Source organism: Hippocampus bargibanti, linkage group LG07 (assembly GCF_051943395.1).
Source record: "Hippocampus bargibanti isolate YZ-2025 linkage group LG07, ASM5194339v1, whole genome shotgun sequence".
Classification (NCBI taxonomy): Eukaryota; Metazoa; Chordata; class Actinopteri; order Syngnathiformes; family Syngnathidae; genus Hippocampus; species Hippocampus bargibanti.
Window position 1 is genome coordinate 20964704 of NC_142740.1, and position 23147 is coordinate 20987850.

At 39.6% G+C, this 23147-nt stretch overlaps 1 protein-coding gene across 5 annotated transcripts in view; it reads left to right on the forward strand.

Moving 5' to 3' along the window:
- The window catches only part of negr1 (neuronal growth regulator 1), a 145552-nt gene that overhangs the window by 94274 nt on the left and 28131 nt on the right, over positions 1 to 23147 (forward strand). For 2 of the 5 annotated variants that reach the window (XM_089000702.1, XM_089000704.1), the window contains exon 7: positions 8662 to 8703. The exons of 2 other annotated variants lie outside the window; for them this stretch is intronic. In XM_089000702.1, the coding sequence (XP_088856828.1) occupies positions 8662 to 8703 (42 nt within the window). Of the gene's footprint in view, positions 1 to 8661; positions 8704 to 8916; positions 9009 to 23147 lie in introns of those variants that run through there. One more of the 5 variants, XM_089000706.1, reaches the window with a different exon arrangement.

Genomic DNA, 23147 nt, shown 5'->3' on the forward strand with positions numbered 1-23147 from the left:
TTTTATATTTTATTATACTCATCATATTTCCTATTGTTGTTGAAAAGATTATTTATTTGCATTACTGTCAATAGTGTCCGATGTATGTTTTTCTCTGGGTTAATAATGTGTGTATAAATGCTAGCTGCTCTGCATTGAGATGATTACAGTTACCATCAAATTCTAGAGGTTTACTCTAGGGTGAGGCGGGGCGTTTTGTCTTTGGGGACCGTGGCTTATGTGTTTCAAGTGGATGATTCACCAATTAATTGAGACACGGTGTGAGCATGAATAGAGTGTGGTAGTAAAGTGAAACAACGAAAGCACTTTACAAACAAGGTATTATTTAATCTTTGCTGGGTGTGACCTAAAAGACAGAATACAGTTATCATCTCCACTTAATGCACTTTCCAAGCTGCAAGACGCAATGCCAGTTAGGGATTGAAGAATCACATTGTGGAGTATATATGGGGGGGGGGGGTAATGTATTCACTGACAAAATATGAACAGGTAAATGAAATTATTCACCAGTTTGTGCCGTACCTTAAGATGTTAACATCGTCTCTCACTGGCCAGAGACTGATAATACTGAAATATATTTCTGTAGTTCTGCTGTCAAAGGGCCACTCCAATGTCCAGTTTGTGTATGCGCATAGAACATCAAAAGATTGAGTCAGGTCACAGCAAATGTTACACAACTTTAATTCACCAATTCCGTCTGTCTTTTTGACACACTTTTACATTTCTGTCTGATTCTCAATGTTTATTATTTTTTATTGATTTTTTTCCTCGGTTTATCCAGTGTCATTGTTTCATACTTTTGCTGCTCTCTTTCACAAACAAAAGTGGTGTCTCCCCTCACCCCTTTTCACTTCCTTCATCTCCCTCTCTCCCTCCCATTTCCCTCTGAAAAAGAGGACAATTGTGCTGTTGCCCTTAATGAGGAATGGCAAGCAATCACAGTGGGACTCTCTCACAGTTACACAGATGCAAATAACAGAATCCAGAGGTGAAACCACAGGTGGATTGCGAGACTAATAATTCAACAGTGAATGTTATATGGCGTGTTGGTCGTAAGAATGAAACCACTTTGGATAGCTATTTTAGAACCAGTCAATAGCCTTGATGAGCAAGATGGGAAGAGGAATGAGGCGGATTTGACCAAGCGTCGTACATTCCGTTGAATTTAAATTGGAAGCAGTACATTGTCGTTTTGTGCCAAAGGGTCTGAAGATTTATTTATACTGTAGAAATACAAATGCGGCAGGTTTCAGGCCCCAACTTCTTGAAGTTGTATTTTGTATTACTATTTAGATATTTCACGCCGGCTTCACAGTGCAGAGGTCGCCAGTTCGTGTCCCGCTCCGGGCCCGCGTGGGTTTTCACCAGCTCCTCCGGTTTCCTCCCACATTCCAAATACATGCATGGCAGGCAGATTTAACACTGCAAATTGTCCCTCGGTATGTGTCTGAGAGTGATTGTTGTTTGTCTTTGTGTGCCCTGCGATTGGCGATCAACCAATTCAGGGTGTCCCCCGCCTCGTGCCCGAAGACAGCTGGGATAGGCTCCAGCACGCCTCTGCGACCCTAATGAGGAATACGCGGATTGATTGATGTTTCAATGTTCTTAGACATTGCCTCTCAATCAGCCCAGAAATATACTTTACGTTACTGTGAATGAGATGAACTTTGACTCAGGACATCTTACCCAAGGACATTAGAAACACATCTACTGAGCTTCTAAAGTAGTTGCTTCAGGGAACAACATACTCTTTTTTGTCTCAAACGAATTCCTAAAAAATGTCATCAATAAATATTGTTTGAGCTGTTTGAATTTGAACGAAATGCTGGCTGTGTAATGTTATTTTTATATTCCCAAGTATGTCAGGGCTAGGCAAAATGGTTTCTAAATTGTATGTGTTCACGCTCCTACAACGAACCAAACCTCACACACAAACACAAAATCAAGCTGATTTCAAATGATACCTCGCCCTCCAACATACCAACAACAGAATATTGTTGACCATTCACTGAAACTCTGTTTAAATAATTAAAAGATATGTGAGTGACATTCAAGAAACCAAAAAAATACTGTATGCCTACTGGTTTATCAACCGCCTCTGGGTGTGTTTTAATCCTACAGTTTCACAAACACACTGCTGTCCAGTGACTTGGATGTATAAATGAATGCTAATTTTTGTCAATAAAGACAAAGAGCATGACTGATCCGTCACAAATATATTGATCTTTGCATGTGCAAAAAACAAACAAACAAACAAACAAACAAACAAACAAACAAACAAACAAACAGTTAATGAGGAACAAAGACAACAATTGACACACACCACATACTGTGCTCACTCTGTGGATACATTTAGGGCGTAGGACAAAAATAAAATGGAGCCATTAATTATGTTTTTAAGTCTAGGTTTTGTTCTTTCCAATTTCCTTTGAGTACCAGCGTTTACTACAGTTCGATTTCCCATTTCAACTGCTGGATAGAAGTAAAATTTGATGAAAAGAAGTTCTCTCCAATTTTCTGAGAACTCCTCCAGCTTAATTGGTCAAGCTTTTATCCCCTCGACCCACCTCGGCTTAGCCCCAGCGGAGCTTTTTGCTCCTTCTATACCGGCGCCTTCGTTTTCCTCTTTTTTCTCTCTTTCCACCGAGCCACATCCCCCGGCCCCCCAAGCAGTAATCAGAAGAGACTGATGAGGAAAAAAGTAGTAACTTACTTTCTTCAGCGCCTCAGTCTCCCTCAGTCAAAAGAGTCACTGATGGCTACTTGGTCAATGTGGATTGTGTTTGTTTGTCACAACTATCAATCTGTACATGTCAGTGTCATTCGGACATATCTCCTCGTCTGACATAATGTTGTTTGTTGTCATGTGATTGTGTCGGAGTCAAGGAGCAAGGAGATGCGAGCTAAAAGTCAGAACTGTGCCATAACAGCAAATCATTATTGAAGCCAAGTGGGAAATGAAACCCTGTGTCTCCGTTCTGCAAGTTGCACTCATCAGTGTGTGAAATCACTCTCGTGTGTTTGTTTGGATTCTTTTTTTTTTTTCTTGTATGTAGAAGTGTCAATCATACAAGGTGAATTCTTCGATAGTGCACATCCATTGCTTTTATGTTTCAACACCCACATATATAAAAGTGTTTCTTCTCCAAAAAGCAAACTAAAAATATTGCACCGTTTACTCAGAGTTTCAATGCTTGAATTTACATAGTTAGGCAATCAAAAAGTCATTAACATGTTTTTTTTTTTTCAGTCCCACTGTGATGAGAAAACATTCGTTGCTGTGACAATGCATTTATGCTGCAGCCCAGCAGGCTTTAGACTTAACACCCACGCCACAAGATCTCCTGAAGCAAGGAGCGTTTATCCCAGGATGAGTGGGCATCACGGATGCCCTGCAAGACGATACACGCTCTGAGCATTTAAATATGACATAGAATGAATCATTTTAGAGCTTGCAGAAAAAAAGTCACATACTTTAACACCAAATGTATATTTAATCATCCAGTGTTGGTTTGAATATGATTTTTTTTCTAATTGATCTGTAGCGGTGCCTACTAGGTATGTGCAATTCTGGGGAAATAAATGATTGATGCATCATGGCTCATATACTGATTCGAAATGGAAAAAAATTAAGCTGTCTTTTGGAATTGACTTAGCAGAGGTGTGTATCAATGTGTGGATGTAGCTGAAATTCCAATAGCTGACTTCATGTTTTGGTCGGGGACTACAAACGGTGGTGCCTTATTCACCCTCTGCTACCAACCAAGTCTCTTTTTTTTATTTTCCTCACTTGTTTCAAAAAAGAATTAATCAACTATCAATCCTATACAATGGACAGACAGTCAATTAGTCAATTTGTAATGAGCACCATGAAGCAGTAACTCGTGCCTTTGTCACATCTCGCCTCGGTTACTGTACTGTGCTTTACTTTGGTGTCAGCCAATCAATCCTCCATGAAGTGTCTCCAGCTTTTCCAGAATGCTGCTGCTCGCCTCTTGACTGGTACTCATAAGCGGGAGCACATAACTGCTAGAGAAGAACTTCTCTGTCATCCCTCCACTGGCTCTCTAAACATTTGAGAGTTATTTTTAAGATCTTATTATTTGTTTTCAAAACTTTAAATGGCCTTTCTCCTTCTTACCTCTCCGAGCTCATCCGCCCTTATACACCTTCCTGACGCCTCAGGTGCTGACCAGACATTATAGATGTGCCAAAAACTAAACGGAGGTTTAGAAGGGACCAAGCCTTTTTCTGTTGCTGGTCTTTAAAACACATGTCAAAATTCACGTGTATTCTTTGGGATTCGACTCAGCATGATTCCAACTTGATCTGGGTTTCACTCCCTGGTACTTTCTTCTATCTTTGTGACAGCTTTATTTCCTGTATATGATAGCTGTCCATGTCAAGCACTTTGTTACAGCTTCAGTTGTTGTTGCCATATTGCTCCATTTGCTCAGGTATCACCTCATCAGCATAACTAAGCCTATGTTGCCTCAGCAGTCTGTTGTACGATCGAAATTGAACCTCACTCCACCATGGCGGTTTAGTGAATGATTTTGCTATTTTATGAAAATAGCTTCTTTTACTCCCCTTTCAAACCATCTATTTTCTTTCGCTAAGATTTTAACCATTGTCGTCAAATGAGTGGAAGCTAGCTTTTAGGTGCATATGTACTGCCAATTATACTACTATAATAATAATCAGACCTCATACTCAGGCAGGAAAATAGAAGTAATCAGTTAGGACAATAGAAGTAATCAGTGGAGCCGCAGGGAGTAGTCCCCCCATCCTGAGAGCAGGGACCAATCATAGCAGAATATATATATAGAGCCTAAACTACCAGCAAAAGACTTCCATCCGAAGCATCTTGGATAAGAAGCGAATCGTCTGACACCTTCAAAGAAGTACAGATGACGGATGAAGAAACCTTTTTATCAATTTTAGCTCTGACTTGGTTCACTTATGTTTTGAACTGTTACACTAAAAGGAAAATGTAACCCTGGACATTTTTTCCCTTATGCTCGTTTGGTTTTTAAATAATGACTCAATTTTAGAATCTGGGAACCTGTTTTATTAGTTGTTGCCTATTGGCAAACACCGTGTACAGGATGTAAGTGCACCTCCGTGTGCCTGTCAAAAAACATTTGGTCCTTATGAACTGAACATCACATTACTTTTGTTTCAAGTTACAATTAGTCTGATTAGGATCTTCTCTAAAACAGAACATGCTAATACAAAACCCAAAAATGTTATTGGTATGATTTCAAACTCAGCTAGTTTACCTGACAATCACATAAAACATTAAATACAGTGAGACCTTGGCTTATGAACTTAATTGGTTCCCAGACAGAGTGTGTAAGGCGAAAAGTGTGTATCCCAAAAATGTTTCAGATAGGAAACCATTAAAATGAGAATAATCCTTTCCCAGGTCTTCATAAAATATAATTTTTCAAGCCTTAAAACTACACACAACATACCTTATTCTATGTATAATAAATGTGCTATTATATTGTAATGAAAGAAATACACTGCACTGTATAATAAAGTCACTTTATTTACATTTGTGGTGTTCGTTGATGACTCTTAATTGACACCTGTTGCTTTCTGACTTGTAAGCTCTTACGAAACTGAGGCATCACATTATCATTCATCATGTTGATGATTCTCATAGCCACAGGGGAACATTATGCCAAGCCTTTTCTATCAGCTGAACACAATGATACACTTTGAAATGGATTTAGCATATCCGCTAAGCGGCTAAAACAGACACACGCACACCTCGTTCGTGTTTCTCAATGATCTCCTTCTTCTCATCTACTGTAATTTTGTTTTGTGTCTTCTTCGGCTGAACACGAGCATGTGGTGTTTTTTTTCGGTCCCAAAAAAGCAAAAGTATCTGTAAAAAAACTCCTTGGAGGCGATCGGTGTCTCTCTCTCTCTCTCTCTCTCTCTCTCTCTCTCTCTCTCTCTCTCTCTCTCTCTCTCTCTCTCTCTCTCTCTCTCTCTCTCTCTCTCTCTCTCTCTCTCTCTCTCTCTCTCTCTCTCTCTCTCTCTCTCTCTCTCTCTCACACTCGCTCTGGATCGACATGTGTATTCAGAGAAAGGGGGTGTGGAAGATTACGCCGCTAGCCGTGGTGGGGGGTGTGTATCGCGAAAAGTAGTGCGCAATCCAAGGTTTAATTTTCATAAATTTAACGTTTGTAACCGAAAAGTTCGTAAGGCAAGGCGTTCGTAAACCGATCCCCCACTGTACTTCATCCAGTTGAGCCATCTTTTTTTTACATACCATATTTTCTGGACTATAAGGCACACCGGACTATAAAGCGCACCCTCAATGAATGATGTAAAAACATCCCATACACAGAAAATGGGGTGTGAAAGGTTCAGGAATATGTAATCATAATACAATACAATGCAATGCAATACAGTACATTACATGTTGATTATTTAGCACTTTAACAACAGCTGAAGCTGCAACAAAGCTGCCCTACCACTACTACTGGGGTGACTTTTTTATTATGTATTACAAAACCATTTAGAATGAAGTCAGTGCGTTTTGCGCACATAAACATAATACTGTGATTTGCAAGTCATGTTCAACGAATACTTATTTGAATACTCAAAAAAGAAAATATTTTGAATGTCCAAACTGATAAACCTTCGTGTTTTTAGAAAATACAGTAAAGTCTCGTTATATCGATATTCAAGGGAGTCCGAAAAAATATTGATATAACCGGGACTATCGATATATCCGACCCTGTTTGCATGTAATTTTCCACGTGTGTGCATAGAAATAGTATCGATATAACCGGGACTATCGATATATCCGATATCGATATAACGAGACTTTACTGTAATCATTAACTTAGACTCGGATTGCTGCAACGTGCTGCAAAAAGCTGAGCCAGGATCGAACACGGTTTTACATCACATTTTCTAATTGTTGAATCGGTGTCCCTGAAAAAAGACTTTGCTTGGATGGCAGCATATGTTTCTCCAACACATGTATATGCCATTCAGCATTGGCAATAACACGGCACCATATCATCCCAGCTACTGCACTTTGAACTTTGCGTCCATTACAATCTGGTTGGTTGTTTTCCTCTTTGGCCCACAGGACACAACATCCACATTTTACAAAAACAATTTAGGATGTGCACTCGTCAGATACCAAAACAATTTTCCATTTTGCCTTAGTCCTTCTTTGATGAGCTCCGTCCAGCAGAAGCCGCCGGCGCTTCTGAGTGTTGTTGATAAATGGCTTTTACTCTGTGTTGTAGACTACTTACAGATGCAGTGCCACACTGTATTTTCTGACATTGGTTTTATAAAGTTTTCCTGAGCCCATATAGTTATATTCTTTACACATTAATGTTGATTGTTGATGCAATGTTGCCTTATGTATCAAAGGTCACAGGCATTCAATGCTATTTTCCGGCCTTTCTGCTTACATGCAGTGATTTCTCCATTTCTCCACTGACGGTTCAATGACATTATATTCCATTGGTGATCATATTCTGAAATCGTTTCCGATTGTATGCTGAGAAACATTGTGACTATTTTCTCATGGAGTTGTTCACAAAGAAATCAACCTCACCCACATTTTTGATTGTATATGATTGAGCAATTCAGGGAAGTTCATTTTAACCCTAATCATGGCATCCATCTGTTCCCAGTTAGGTTGTTCTCATGTGGGACTTTCCAAATGGGTGTTTTATGAGTATTCCTTAACGCAGTGATTTTCAACCACTGTGCCGCGGCACACTGATGTTCCGTGAGAGATCGTCAGGTGTGCCTTGAGAAACTACCCAATGCCCCTTTTTCAAATTTAAAATTTTACAAACATTTATTAATCATTTTCTGCCAATATTATGTCATTGTCCTGTGTCCGCGCTGAAAAGACTGGGAGGGTAATTTAATATTCGTTCGTGTGGCAACACGTCAAAGATTGCCTCTTTCCTGCGAGATGGTTCGTGGTGTGCCGCAAAAAAATGCCAATGAAAAAAACATGCCCTGGTTGAAAAAAGGTTAAAAAACACTGCCTTAACGTTCTCAGTCTTGTTATGCACCTGCCCCAGGTTTTTGGAACTTGTTGCAGCCATAAAATTTCAAGTTAATGATTCATTACTAAAAACAATAAAGTTCATCAATTTGTCCACCAAATATCTTGTCTTTGTAAGATTTTTAATTAAAGGGATGTAATATGACTAGTAAACTGTATTGTGATTTTATTTGTGTGAAACACAACATCCCACCTTCATTGGAATTCAGATTGCATAAAATGTATGGTATTCATCTTTGGCAATGTGTTCATTGCATGCTCCCAATCCACGCGCATGCCCAAAACTGACACATGATCAGGCACCTGTAAACTTGTACCACTCAGAGAGATGGCCAGTGCCTTAAACATACCAGGCATGCAGTTGCCATCTTCACTCAGCGCAGTTTCCAAGCTCTTTTCATATGTACATGACTGAGACACCTGCGGTACAGGAAGTCCTAAGCATGTGGAGGTTGCATCTTACCACAGAGATGCTGACCCTTTTTGTCCTTGCATGCTCTTCTATTTTTTTTTTCTTTTTTACGTTACGTCTCCATTCTGTTAATAATACATGAATGTCCTCTTTCCCCCTTTTCCTTCCCCCCTCTCCCTCCCTGTAGCAATTATTGAACCCACCACCACTAGTGCTGTCTCAAGGCCAGGTCAGTATATGTCACTGTGCTGTACACCAAATTAGCAAAGAGGTATTTTGCTTCATACTAAGTAGAAACGATATTGTTTCCATCATATTTAAAATTGATGGCTGCAGTGCCTGCTGGGTGTACAGCTTTGGTGTATGTCCCTTATGTTTTATCGTTGTTGTTTTTTCCTTTGACTCATAATTTTGGGTTGGCTTCACCTGCCTGGCTCCATAGCCTGGGACCATCTCCACACGGTGTCCCTTCCATCACAATGATGCCTCCGCCTCCTCCTCCTCCTCATTTCCGCACATGAAGTAAATGGTAGCATCATCAAAGTGGCTGTTACATATGCCTCTGGGCCATATACTTTTCATAATGCTGATGGCTCTGTCTTCTCTCTGTCTTTCCTACGACCGCCAGCACCACTGCCTTTGCTTCTTAGCGCTAGTTCATCATAGCAAACATCAAAGGCAGAATGCTGATGGTGGCAAAGGGTCTCGGTTTGTTGTTCACAAGATGGAATCTTTCCTCTTTGTATTTCTCCTTCATTTATCCCTTCTCTCTTACTGAGGCTTAATCCTCTAACATCCCTCTCCTTTCTTTTTCTGTTTCCATCTCTATACAACAACCATGTGGTGTTGTGTCCACCCTGATCTGATTGCGTTGTTGTTGGTGGTGGTGGTGCACCGTCAAAGTCACCCTCATCACTATGCTCTCCCATATATCCGTCCTGAATAATCCCTGCCGTCTGTTCCTCTTTTCTTCTTCTCCAATGGATTTAAGACCACGTAATATAATCTTTCGCTGCTTATTTTAGATTATTACCGACAGTATGAACATTGAGGAAAGCATGCACGGTTGACATTCGCTATGGATGATGTCACAGACGAGGCGTTGCGGTTAGGAAAAGTTCAACTCATTATATGTGTGTGTTTTTACAAGACTAAGTGAATTCAAAGTGAGCAATGTTTATTTACAGACCACCAGAGCCCCTACCCAATAGGGGCGCTTCTCAGTGACTCAAGCACATGGTGCGCTCCATATAAATACAAAACATGAAATCAAATACAAATTTGCAAGTCCTGTGGGCTGCCATATGAGTGTAAGTATCATGGAAACTCAAAAGTAATCCACAAGCGGTTTCCATAATTTCAATAATAATCAATTTTAAGAGGCTAATAACCAATCACCATATTGGCTATCTATGCATTGTTTTTAGAAACAAGATACAACACAATCATTTAAAAAAGTGAAAACGAAGGAAATTATATTAATAGTACAACAATACTCGGTCTGGATATATTTAACTTTGAAGATAAAGAATGAATTCCGTTATGGATAAAGTGCAGTTACGTTTACTTTGTAGTGACTAGCCAGGGAATGTGTGCACCACATTCTCGGAGTGTTGTATGATTTTGTGGAATTACATGTTTTCCTATTTGCTGTCACTAGTGTCCTTCTGTGGTAGCATAAGCAATCCACAAAGAATGACCAATAACTTAGCAAAACAATAATAATAAAACATGTTCTGGTTCATTCTGTAGATGCAAATTGAGGGGAAGTCTCAAAAACCTTTATGGAGGTTGTTGTTCAAGTTACATGTTTTGTCTGACTTCATAATTTTGGATAATGACATTCCCATATCTTAGTGAGTACAATGTCTCTTACCAGAGATGTTGTCCAAATGCCATACATAAAGCTATTGTTGACGAGTTTTTTTGGAATTGATGATCCTTTGATGATCCATTGATGACAAGGCTTTCATGCAACCAAAATTAGCTGATATAGCTGACCCCATCCCACGACTCCTCAGCAGTAGCTTTGTATTATTTTAATACATTGTGAAGTACAGAACTGATACATTGATTGTTGTCGACAATTCAACAGTGAATGTTATATGGCGTGTTGGTCGTAAGAATGAGGTTCTGGCTCAATTAATGAGGTTAACATTGATGTGGTGGGATAGTATGTTTTCATGTACGCTTTTCCCCCTTGTTGGTGCTAAGATAGAATTATTTTCATGGCGTTGTGCAAGTTATGAATTGGAAAAAGACCAGTAACAGCACTATTATATTTGATACATGCTATTGACAGTAATGGAAGTGTCCCAATTCCAATGACAAGAGTCTGCCTTTTCACATGTTGATCTCAAAATAAATAAGCCGTCAAAAAAGGTGGGTCTTATGTTCAACACAAAGTGTGTCATTGTGTCATTGTGTTTGTGGGAGGGATGCTGAAATATTAAACATTCAAGTTCAATTGCACTTCCAAACATGCAGATTCATATTGCATGAGGGATGCATGGAGTGGTTTTGTGTTTTTTGTTTGTTTGTTTGTTTGTTTTTTATTTTTTGTGCAGCCTCATGAATAGATATCATTGTTACGTCATTCACCGTGCAGACTGTCTGGGATAAGCATGAACACACCTGCCTGTTCTTTCAGTTCCAAATATAATTACCCATGGAGATTCTATCCGATAAGTTAAAATAAACTCAGTGCTTGGGAGAAGACTCAGCGTGACCCCATCTCTCATTTGATGTAATGTTGGCAGAACAAATGACAATTTCATGGTTCAAAGGAACACCAATGGAGATCAACTAGTGCAGAAACTCACTGTTCTTGTTTGGTCCTGACTTTTCAAAATTGAAAGTTGCCCTGCTTAAATGACTTCAAAATTGGAATCATTATGGATACTAGCAAATAGTTTTCTCTCCACATGTTTATCATCTGCTCATGCTTCTCCTGTAAAAGGTTACGGGGTGATGTGGAGAAAAAAAATGCAATTTTCGTCGACATGGAAAACGACTTCTGAGCTTGAAGTATTTTTCATCACAATAGTTGGATTTGATTTGCCTTTATTAGTCTCGCAGTGGAGAAATTTACATTTCACAGCAAGTTATGAAAGAAATGAAAGTAGAAAAGAAAAACCTAGGAGCTGCTGGAAAGGCAGCCACTCTCGAATGGCACCGACATTCCTCCCATTCAAAAACAGTACTGGCATATTCATGCTGCCCTAAAAGGAACAACCCCTCAGCACCAACTCCTCCTTGATGATTGTCGTGGCCAAAAATGCTGAAAAACAATCAGTATCCGATTCCACACGACGCGCAACAATACAAAGTGACAAACGAAAACACAAAAACAAGACAAAACCAAAAAAAAAGGCAAGGCTCATGACAGCACTTGCTGACGGCTGCCTACTCAGGCGCCTTCCTTAGGTGATACAACTTCTGGATAGAGTTGAGGTTCTTTATTAGGACGGCTGTGTTGGTTGGAGGGAGAAGGCAATTGACATGTGTGGCTCTCGTAGGCTCTCATCAGACTGACTTGCAGCAGCGCGCATGCTCCTTTGATCTAAAGCCAGGCATCACTAGTAGAACGTGCACATTTTCCGGGTTGTTGTAGCGTACTGAGCAAATACAAATAAAGAAAGAAAGAAAAAACTTCCGTTGTAGATTTTACTAGACATCAACTATGGCGCTTGTAAATTAAATGTATTATATATATATATATATATATATATATATATATATATATATATATATATATATATATATATATATATATATCCATATCTCCAGAAAGGCGCTTGTAAATTAAATGTATTATATATATATATATATATATATATATATATATATATATATATATATATATATATATATATATATATATATATATATATATATATATATATATATAATACATTTAATTATAATATATATATATATATATATATATATATATATATATATATATATATATATATATATATATATATATATATATATATATATATAATACATTTAATTTACAAGCGCCTTTCTGGAGACCCAAGGACATTTTACAGTAAAAACAATACATAGAACAATAAAATCATGAATAAAACAATAAATAATAAAACAGCAGATTAAACTAAACCAGGGGTGGCCAACCAGTCAGAGAATAAGAGCCACATTTTTTACTGTTACTGCAAATAGCCACATCAAGATGGCGGCGCGTGAACACGCAGCGGCTCCCCTCTCTCTCCCCCGGCAAATTGGCGTTTTTGTCCGAGAGGACAGTAATTTCATCTGTGCTGAAACTATTTGACAATAACGCTGACTTTGATAAACATGGGAACACAGGAACACCCCATCACCCCATCCCTCACACACATAGACATCTGCTCAGACAGATTTATTATAAGTAACATTTTAAATACAAAATCAACAAATACAGCGAGACCTCAACTTACAAACACCTTATCTTACAAACTTTCCGTCTTAAGAACCTCTAATTTATGAAAATTAAACCTTATAATAAGCACTATTTTCATAATACACACCCACCACGGGGCGGCCCGGTAGTTGAGTGGTTAGCACACTGGCTTCACAGTGCAGAGGTCGCCGGTTCGCGTCCCGGTCCGGCCTCCCTGTGTGGAGTTTGCATGTTCTCCCCGGACCCGCGTGGGTTTTCTCCGGGTCCTCCGGTTTCCTCCCACACTCCAAAAACATGCATGGCAGGCAGATTGACCACTCCATATTTTCCCTAGGTGTGAGTGTGAGAGTGACTGTTGTATGTCTTTGTGTGTCTTTGGCTGGCAACCAATTCAGCGTGTCCCCCGCCTCATGCCCGAAGACAGCTGAGATAGGCTCCAGCAACCCCCGCGGCCTAATGAGGAATAAGCGGTACGGAAGATGAGATGAGATGATATATATATATATATTGTTTGCTCATGAAGCCTCTCGAATGATAAGCAAAACATCCGACACCTTCAAAAGAAGTACAGATGACGGCTTAAGAAACCTTTTCATCACTGAAACTTTTAATATACATGTACACTTTCTGGATGGTGTGGAATTTGCCACGATTTTAATGTGAAATAATTTCCTCCAAAAATGGATTGGTTTTACAAAAACCAAACCTGTTAATGCAAATGAGAAAGTTCTATTTTATCTCCACTTTTGATCCTGTCGCATTGCAAACACCCAAAAGTACAGTTTGGAAACCACTCCACAAATCAACATTAACAGAAAACAAAGTCCCATTTAAAATATACTATGCACACAAGGAATGAGAACACAAACTTTTTTTTGTCCAAACAAAACTTCCCATGTGGGCAACAGGATTTGGCAAATCTCTTCAAAACCCTACAGTGGGCAGAGAATTGACTTGGCATTGTTGCCACAGAGAGGCGGCATTTGGAGCTGAACGTTCCGTTGCAAGCTTTGCGTTTGGGCTGGAAGTGGACAGTTGGAGGCAGTTGCAGAGAGCAGGATGACAGATAAGATGAACACCTTCCTCAGTGACTCCCACCCACACTGTGACCAACTGTGACAGATGGTGAGCACGTTCATCCACCAGCGCATTCCACCTAAGAGTAAACTGGGAGCGCTTTAGGCGTCCACTCGTGTCACCGGCCATCATAATTCCTCCACGGCAGGCGTGATCGCGGCCTAAGCCAGCTGTGATCCATCCACCCCAGCCCAGCCGTTCTTTCATTACAATGTCAAACTAAGTGTGCTCAGAATTGATTACTTAGTCTATGTATGTTCAGCTCTGCTCTGCTTATGGCCAAAACAACTGTACCCTTTATCATTGATGTGCTTCTTTTAATTTTAAAAAAAAAAAAAGAATGAAACAATTTGTATGTGACATTATTCGGCTTTTCCAGGATCGGGGTTCTGGAAAAAAAACTCACCCAATTAGAAGATGGACCAATTTAGCAAATATACACAACATGTCTGACCTGAAAAATGTTGTCAATGCTGATACATCATGTACAATACATTGTGGGGGTCAAAAAAAAGTCATTAAACCCTTAAACAATTCCTGATATATATATATATATATATATATATATATATATATATATATATATATATATATATATATATATATATATATATGTGACGGGCGCCACAACAGTGACTGTCTTCATCTCCACGATGCTGCCGTATTAATGAAGACGAGACGCGTGGATGTGTCTTTTTATTTCTTTTATTTCTGCAACACAGTATGGCAGAAGGGATGGGTGAAGTCGCATGGGTTTCGTCTTGTGATTAACCTGAATCTCCTCGAGATTGTTCTCAAATGCAAAACATTGTAGATAACAAAACAGAATTAACAACGTGTGATCGTATAGTGGTTATTTACAGAAAAAGAGAATACAACACAAGTTCACTGTTATTTACAAGATGTCCCTGAACGCATCATGGGCGGAGACTCGGCAGAACACGCGGTGCGCTTGTAATGGCTGGCGCACAGTTCAAACAGCCACGGACACTCACGGGCAAATGAAACACGACACAAGAAACTAAATATTGTTCAATAAAAACGAAATGAAACAATTATTACCTGCAACACAGTATGGCAGAAGGGATGGGTGAAGTCGCATGGGTTTCTTCTTGTGATTAACTGCGCAATAGAAAAGCACTATGAAGCTAAGTTCCACTCGACAAAACGTGAAGTAAATAATGACACAAAAAGTAATCTGGACTCGAATGAATAAGGGAACTAATTAGATAACACTAGACAGTAAAAAAAAAGGGGAAACAAAATAAGATATTGTCATGAAAATGCGCGTTAATCAAGACCAACAGAAAATTGCGACTCACCCTGAATCTCCTCGAGATTGTTCTGGAAACTATGGGCGGGACATAGTGCCACACTGTGCGCCGTTGCGTCACTTCCTTCATAATTTAATAACCTAAGTGTACAACTCCGTTACATATATATACAGTAAAGTCTCTAAAGACTATCGATATCGGATATATCGATAGTCCCGGTTATATCAATACTATTTCTATGCACGCACGGAGAAAATTACATGCAAACAGGGTCGGATATATCGATAGTCCCGGTTATATCGATGTTTTTTGCGGACTCCCTTGAATATCGATATAACGAGACTTTACTGTGTATATATATATATACATATATATATATATATATCTTCAGCATGTGCATTTTTATCTTCAGCATGTGCATTTTGCCTGTATTCAGCAACATAATACACAGAGCCCGAAGCAGCTGGCTTACTGCTCCCTTTTCATCCCAATGAAATGTAGATGTGCGATAATAACATCTATTCCCAGAGGCTGTAACTTGTCTTTATTTCTGCAAATCACTTTAAGAAGAAGAATGTTCTTAGCACTGTACTAAGGCATCTTTAAGTCAAGTACCGTATTTTCACGACCATAAGGCGCATATAAACGTCTCAGATTTTTATCAAAATGTGCGGTACGCCCTGTAGTGCGGACGTGTTAGAGACCACCATGAGGAGGACGTGTAGAGAAAATAAGGGGGGGGGGGGTGCGGGCGTGTTTTGTGTATAAACGAACAGGTATGTGCTTTATGTAGAACATTGCTGTTTTAACAACCCTGAAAATTCCAATGAGACATGATTATGAAGCTCAGTTTATTTAAACTGAAGGCTATCAACTACGCCGAGGAACATGGGAATGGAGCCGCCGTGACATAATACGCGGACATAAGGCAAGGTGGCCGGAGTTGGAGGAAAGCTTCAAGCAATCGATCGGCGAGCTAAGAGCGAGTGGAAGTAGCGTTTCGACAGTCACCGTCCCACTCAGAGCAGTAACGCTAGCGGAGGAAATGAAAATTGAACATTTCCAAGGAGGTCCGTCTTGGTGCTGGCGTTTTTCCATGCGGACCGGGACAACTGTAGCGACGGCCGGCGAATTATTCTGAAAAGCTGGCGAAAAGGCTGCCATGCTAACGGAGCGAAACTCCCGGCGATTGTGATTTTTTTAAAAGAAAGACTTTGCCTAAAAAGACATTTCCAGCAGGCGTCATTCTTAAGGCAAACAAAAAGGGCTGGATGTTACGCCACAGTTTGCCAATGGATTGAGGAGGCTTGGGCTAACGTGTCTGCTAGCACGGTGGTTTGAACTTTCGGAAAAGTCGGTACCGGTAATGTGCTCCTTTTTACCATGCCGACGCATATTGAGTGATGATTACAAAATGTTATTCCTTTGTAATTAATAAATAAAGCACTACCAAATTCAGTTTTGCTCCCGATCTGTTTTTTTAAATACGCATACTTGTATGCCTGTGTGTTGTTGTGAGGCGGATGTAAAGAGTTTGATGGTTCTCTTTATTTGTAAGTAGGTTCGTTGTCAGATCTCCCAGGCAGGTGACGCGCAGAGCTTGATCGTGGCGTGGAGTCGATCATTTGTAAGTAGGTTCGTTGTCAGATCTCCCAGGCAGGTGACGCGCAGAGCTTGAACGTGGCGTGGAGTCGATCAAGTCGTGCCCTGATGTCCGTCCGACGCCCGGCGTGAGCAGGGCGCCTGAGCGGTTCTTTGCAAGTCTCTTTGAGTCTGTGAGTCCAAGATGTGTCTGAGATGATTCTGCCCCGTGGTTCGCCCAATCTCTCTTTGCCGCGACAGCGCCTTTTATACAATTTTCAAGCGTGTGCTATGCGTCAGGGTGAGACGCACATCAAGGAGATCAAGGAATTGAAAGACATGAAAGGGTTGAAAGGCGCACTTCAAAATCATACACACGTGTGACGCCACAGATGTACGTAGAGCAGTAGAGGATATGTACCGGTATATAAAACTTGCGTCCTTTCATCCGGTGCGCCCAATGTGTGTGTTAAATACAGAAATGGCACACATAAATGAGACTGCGCCTTTTCACACGGTGCGCCGTTTGGTCGTGAAAATACGGTATATATACTTTTTTGTTCAAGGAACACTAAATGCATTATAGTGTTTGTGTGGCTCCACTTCCTGAGTGTTCTTTTTTTAATGAAAAAAAAAAATACATCCTGGATGAATGGAATGGGATGAAGATAATATTCAAGCATTTGTCCCAAGAGACTGTCAATGAGGAGTTAAGGAAAACCTTCTCTTATGAATGCTGTAACACTTTGGTAAAATATTCCGAAGCTCACACAGACTTTGAGTAAAGTCCGCTTTCATGTCGTGATGCCGAGCTTCAGACATTGCTGCTTCCACTGAGTTCCTGTTGGTGCTGCTGTTATAATTTCAATGACTGCCATCTTTGAGATAATAAATGAAGTGAAAACAAACAATATGAACATTATAACTGGTTTTCATGCAACCATTTTATTGAAAAAGTAAATTAGATTTTGAACAAGTGACAATGTCATCAAGTAACCTTTTGAAAATCAGAAAATTGGAAGCATGTGTGCTTTGAAAGGCCATTTAAATCCTCACAAAATCCCAAATATATTTGTATTCAAGTTTTTAAAAACCCAAATCAATAAATATATTTGGGTCACCTCCTTTAAACGGGCTTTTTTTGTGTGTGTTCTGTGCATTCAATTATGTTTGTTTTTGTCATAGAAGAAGAATTTAGATACATAAGGGTCAGAAGTGATACCATTCACCGTAGCGAGGAGTAAAACGACCTCTGGTCACCTTTTTACTTGCCTAGAATTTGAACATGTCTATTTCGCAACAGCATTCCCATGTTATTTTCTGTCTCAATGGTGAAAGTGACATAATGTCTTAACAGCCACAGATATCTAGGTGCGTATAAATTCATATGTCTGGCCCACATCTCACCGTAAATCAGAGTTAAACAATCATGGCAAAACTCATAAAGGCAATACAGGAGGAAAGTTTTGTTGTGAGGAGGAAAATGACTGCCTAATTCCTGAGGAAACTTACATGGACAAAATGTGTTTTTTTGACGGTAGAAAGTAACAAGAGAAAATGACATCTGTCTGCCATCACCACTTTCAAAGATTATCAAGAGAATAGTTGTTCTTTCACGCCTGCAAACCAGATTGTTCAAATGTTTCATTTCCTGCTACATTCAACAAATAAAAAAATGACACTCATAATATTGTAAGGTAAAATGTTGCAGATTGAACTGATAAATGGATTTGCAGATGCTCTAGAAATTTCACATGATCCTATTATGCTGTAGTGGCCAGAAGCACATGCTGAAAGTGTGGGAAGTGTGTCAGGTGGAAATTATAACATTGTCAACCTGGACAACTGTGTCCTTGGGTTTGCGAGTCACCCCCGGCTAATGACAGTATGAATACACAGCACGTATGAAACATTCATCAGGATGGACCGTATCCCACTGATAAGGTTCCATTTTCTGAGGCGAATTATCCAGCGAGCGCAATAATACAGCGTTGAAATGTTTGCCTGCCTCACTTAAACAGTGTGTGTCGGCTGTCAGACCCACTGAGCTACCCACACAGATAATCCTTTTTGGAAGTGCATTTTCCAGCAGCCTTATCGGTCTATGGTAGCAAGATCAAGAGGAGTGCAAGCCTTTCTGCAACCTCCCTGCGGTCTCGCGGTTTGTTTCGAAGAGATGTGCTGACCTTCAGTTTTGCCCAAGAGTTAACACTTAGGAAAATTAAGTGCCTGGTAAACAGATGTGTGTGTGTCATCCAGAGTACTTGACCTCTGGTTCCATAGTAGCTGTAAATCAAGAGGTGAAGACTTGTTGTGACCATAGGTGACTTCAAAGCCTTTTGTGCTGTCCCTAGGGAATACACCCTTTACATTTAATGTATCCTCGCCTCTCTAGTTATTCACAGTGCTCAAGAGTATTACATGGTGATCGTCTGAAACATCAAAGCAGGTTAGCGATTCAAGTCCACTTCATTGATCATCACTCCCCGTGTCTTCAGATGGAATTTGCATTTGCATAAGGTGTAATAAGATCATGCCAGCGTGAACTGACTTTAAAGGAACGCTATGGATTTTTTCTGCTACCCCCGCAGTTGCGGATGGTGATTTAATTTAAAGCCACAAGGATGAATACCTGCACCTGCAAGTGCAACAAAGAGAAAAGAAGTTAAACCATGAATGCTAAATGCAATCAAAACTCAGGAAATATTCTCACAGCTGGTGATTTTAAGAAAGTGATATCGGTATTTTGACCTTGTGTTCTCAGGTTAACTCTAATTTTGGGAAGTGATTCACTTTTTGGAAAACCGTGATCAGTGTGGATTTTTTTTATATATTCCCCCATCCAAAGCATGGAGAAGTATAGATGACCATTTGTTTATCCCCTGATGCAACCAATATTATTTTCTCATGTTATGTATTTTTCTTTTATCTCGTATTTAAACCGATTTAGCAATCTCTGAGCCGCTAGTAGTGCGACAAATTACTCATGTTGGATAGGCATGTTTTTTTTTAATACGTAATGTGCAAAAAAAGTACGGGTATACTGTATGAAAAATGCGCATGTGTACATTTGCTTTCATCCTGTTAGTGTACAAGCACAATATTTGTGAATAGACTTAATGAATGAAATGTGTTTTTGTGTCTAATAGATCAGCGATGAAATCCACGGCGCGCCACTGATGTACAGTATATGTATGGTTGTGAAAAGGTGCTGTAGCCTACCGCAGAGAAGGAGGCAGTGGACACCCTGAACTGGTTGCCAGCCAATCGTAGAGCATCCACGCTGACTCCTAGGGTCAATTTGAAGTTATTTTACAAAGTAGCAAAGATTAAAGAGTCACTTCTTATCGAGCAAATAAATCTATTTTTTAAGGCAAATCTGTTCACAACTTTAATTGGTACTATAGCCACCTGTGTTTAATAATGAAACAATTCAGTTGGAAAAAGAAATGTGATGCTCCCAACATGCATACAGGACTCAGTTGTGCGAGAGATGAAGCAGAAAATGGATAGCCAATTCCTTTTATGGCCACAGCGGGCTGTTATAGAGATTCAGTCTTTGTCTATAATTGAGACACCAGGGTATATTCTTTTTCTGGTCAGAGTCTAATGGTTTGTGCATTAAAGTGCATGATTGAAGAATGCCCCACACTTACAGTAAGGGCTGCAGTAAATCACAAAAGATACTTGTTTTTCTTGTCCAGTTTTATTGATGGTAGTAGTCTCACACTGTGCAGTTTACAACAGCATAGCTCTTTTTTAATGCGGAGAGAGCACTCTTTGCCAAAGTTAAATGGGAGTAATTTTGAGGTAAGAGAGAGTTTGCACAGTGTGATTGTAAGTGAAGTTTAATGCCATCTTCTTGAGAGATCATACAAAAGGTGTTGTATTTGAACCTGTGAACACTCAAAAGTCGAAGTATGAAACTCCCCTTACACTTTTTTGACGACCCAACGTCTTCCGCTCTAAATTTTGTAATTGTTCTCAAAATAATTATTTGTTACTATCGCGCTACATCCATGCATGGCTTTCTCGCGCACTCTAACCTGTCGCTGTTGTCACGAGGGTCGGTCATCCTTTCACCATGAAGCACAGCAGTATTTTCATGATGTTCCAGCTTAGTGTATACGATCTTGCACACTTTGCAATGACATTTCATGACAGAAAACTTGAAAATGTCCAATAGTGGATGTGCCTTTCATAAGCACTTAAAAGTAAGTGATTGCTCCTCTGAGGGTGGATGGTGAAAGTGTAGTAGAAATACCACTACCTATCGAAGCATGCTTCTCCATACCACTACTTATCTTTTAAAGTGTTCTGTGCAATTTGGCCAAAAGTGTCTTGAAGTGAGCCTTGGATGGCGTCCATTCCGTTTGTGTCCATTGTTAAAAACTATAAAGTAAGAGATCATTGAATTGTAGATGACTGTTCAACTGTATTTTGTAGCACCATTCTATTGGGCGATTAGCCGTAAAGTTACATTGAATATTGCGTGGGGTTAGAAACAAGGCTGTTTTTTTTTTCATTATAGGCAAAATGTCATCTTTCATGCAGAAACAAAGACCATGATCTCTGTGTGTCTTAGATGACAGTCTGAAACGAGACTAGAATATACGACAACCACAAAGTGGGGAAACTAATCTTAATTTGTTTTGCCATGATGAAAAAGGGTATGTGTTATTTCTTTTGATAATTATTATTTGTTAGTTTGTTTATTATAACATGTTTCAATGTTGCTGACAATTAATACTTTCCAGATGTGATTTGTACTTTCACGTGTTCATCTTGTCACACTCCAAAATATGAGATCTTGGCGTCTTGATGTCGGTTTTCAAAGGTATGCATATATAACAGCTGTGTGTGTGGGGGGGGGGATTAGCCTACCAGCTGTAAATTGCTGAAACCTCGACAATCCTTCCCACTCATGACATGCCATTTACCCATGTTGTTGAAACTTGAAGGAACGGGGTGCTTCTATGTCACTCCGTGATAAGTGATGGGATGTGCACTGTAATTAGATTCTCTATTCTAAATAAACCCTGACTGGCACGGACTGGAATCCACAATGTGCTCTTTTCTGTCCTGCAGTGGACCATTTTTTTGTATCCAGTTAATAATATATCTATTATGTTTGCATTATTTAACCCAAAGCTAGAACTCTTCATAGGAAATACACGATTGCAGTTTTTTGAAGGTGGTGAAATATTTGCACTTGTGTTCAAGTCTCTTCTTCAAAAGTCAAGTGTATGTGATCTATTTTGTTGCAATTAAATCATCATTTTAAATGCAGACTTTTTCACGCCATCAAATGTGTGTTTTAACTTGTGCGTCTGTGTAAACTCTCAGTCGTACAGGAGTGGTCCATCGATGAAAAGGTTTCTTCAGCCGTCATCTGTCCTTTTTTTTTTTGGAAGGTGTCGGACGTTTCGCTTCTTATCCAAGATGCTTCTTCAGTGAACTAAAGTCTTACTGGTATTATCGTCCCTACTATATATCCCTAATGTCTAGACATGGCGGCGCCGTACACTGCTATGATAGGTCCCTACTCTCAGGTTGGGGGGAGCAGAGGACCACTCCCTGCAGCCCCACCAATTGTTCCTACATTCCTGACTAACGACTCTCCTGATTGCCCCACTCCCTCCGGCATCACCTCATCAGCATTACTATTTTTGCCTAACCTATGTTGCCTAAGCAGGCTATTGTACGAACGATCCAAATTGAACCTCACCCCACCATATCGGTTTAATGAAGGATTTAGCTTTTTTATGAAAATTGCTTCTTTTACTCCCCTTTCAAACCATCTATGTTCTTTCGCTAAGATTTGAACCTCATTGTCATCAAATGAGTGGTTGCTAGCCTTTAAGTGCATATGTACTGCAGATTGAGGCCCACTAGTATTATCCCTGCGATGTTGATAGTCTTTTTTTGAGAATGTATTTAGTCTCCCTAATGTATTGCTCTTTACAATTTTCATTCTTACAATGTATAGAATAAGTTTAAATATAATCATAAATTTGATGACAAATTGACTAAATACACAGTTGTGTAGATTTCATGAATATATTCAAGACCAGCTCATGAATGGCAAAAAAATAAAAATAAAAAACGAAAGAAATAACAAGGGGCCATTGCTACCCGGGTGAATCTGGATTCCTTGCAATACTGTTGAAGGCCTACCAAAGAGCAATATTCCATCGATCAGTGTCAGTTCTGTCTCTGAATCAGTTCTGTTCTAACCTAATGTGATTTCTGACTCAGATTTAAAGTCCTGGGCAAGACCAAAATGACAGTGCTTTATCGTATTGGTACAGTTTCTAGAAACATAACTAAATA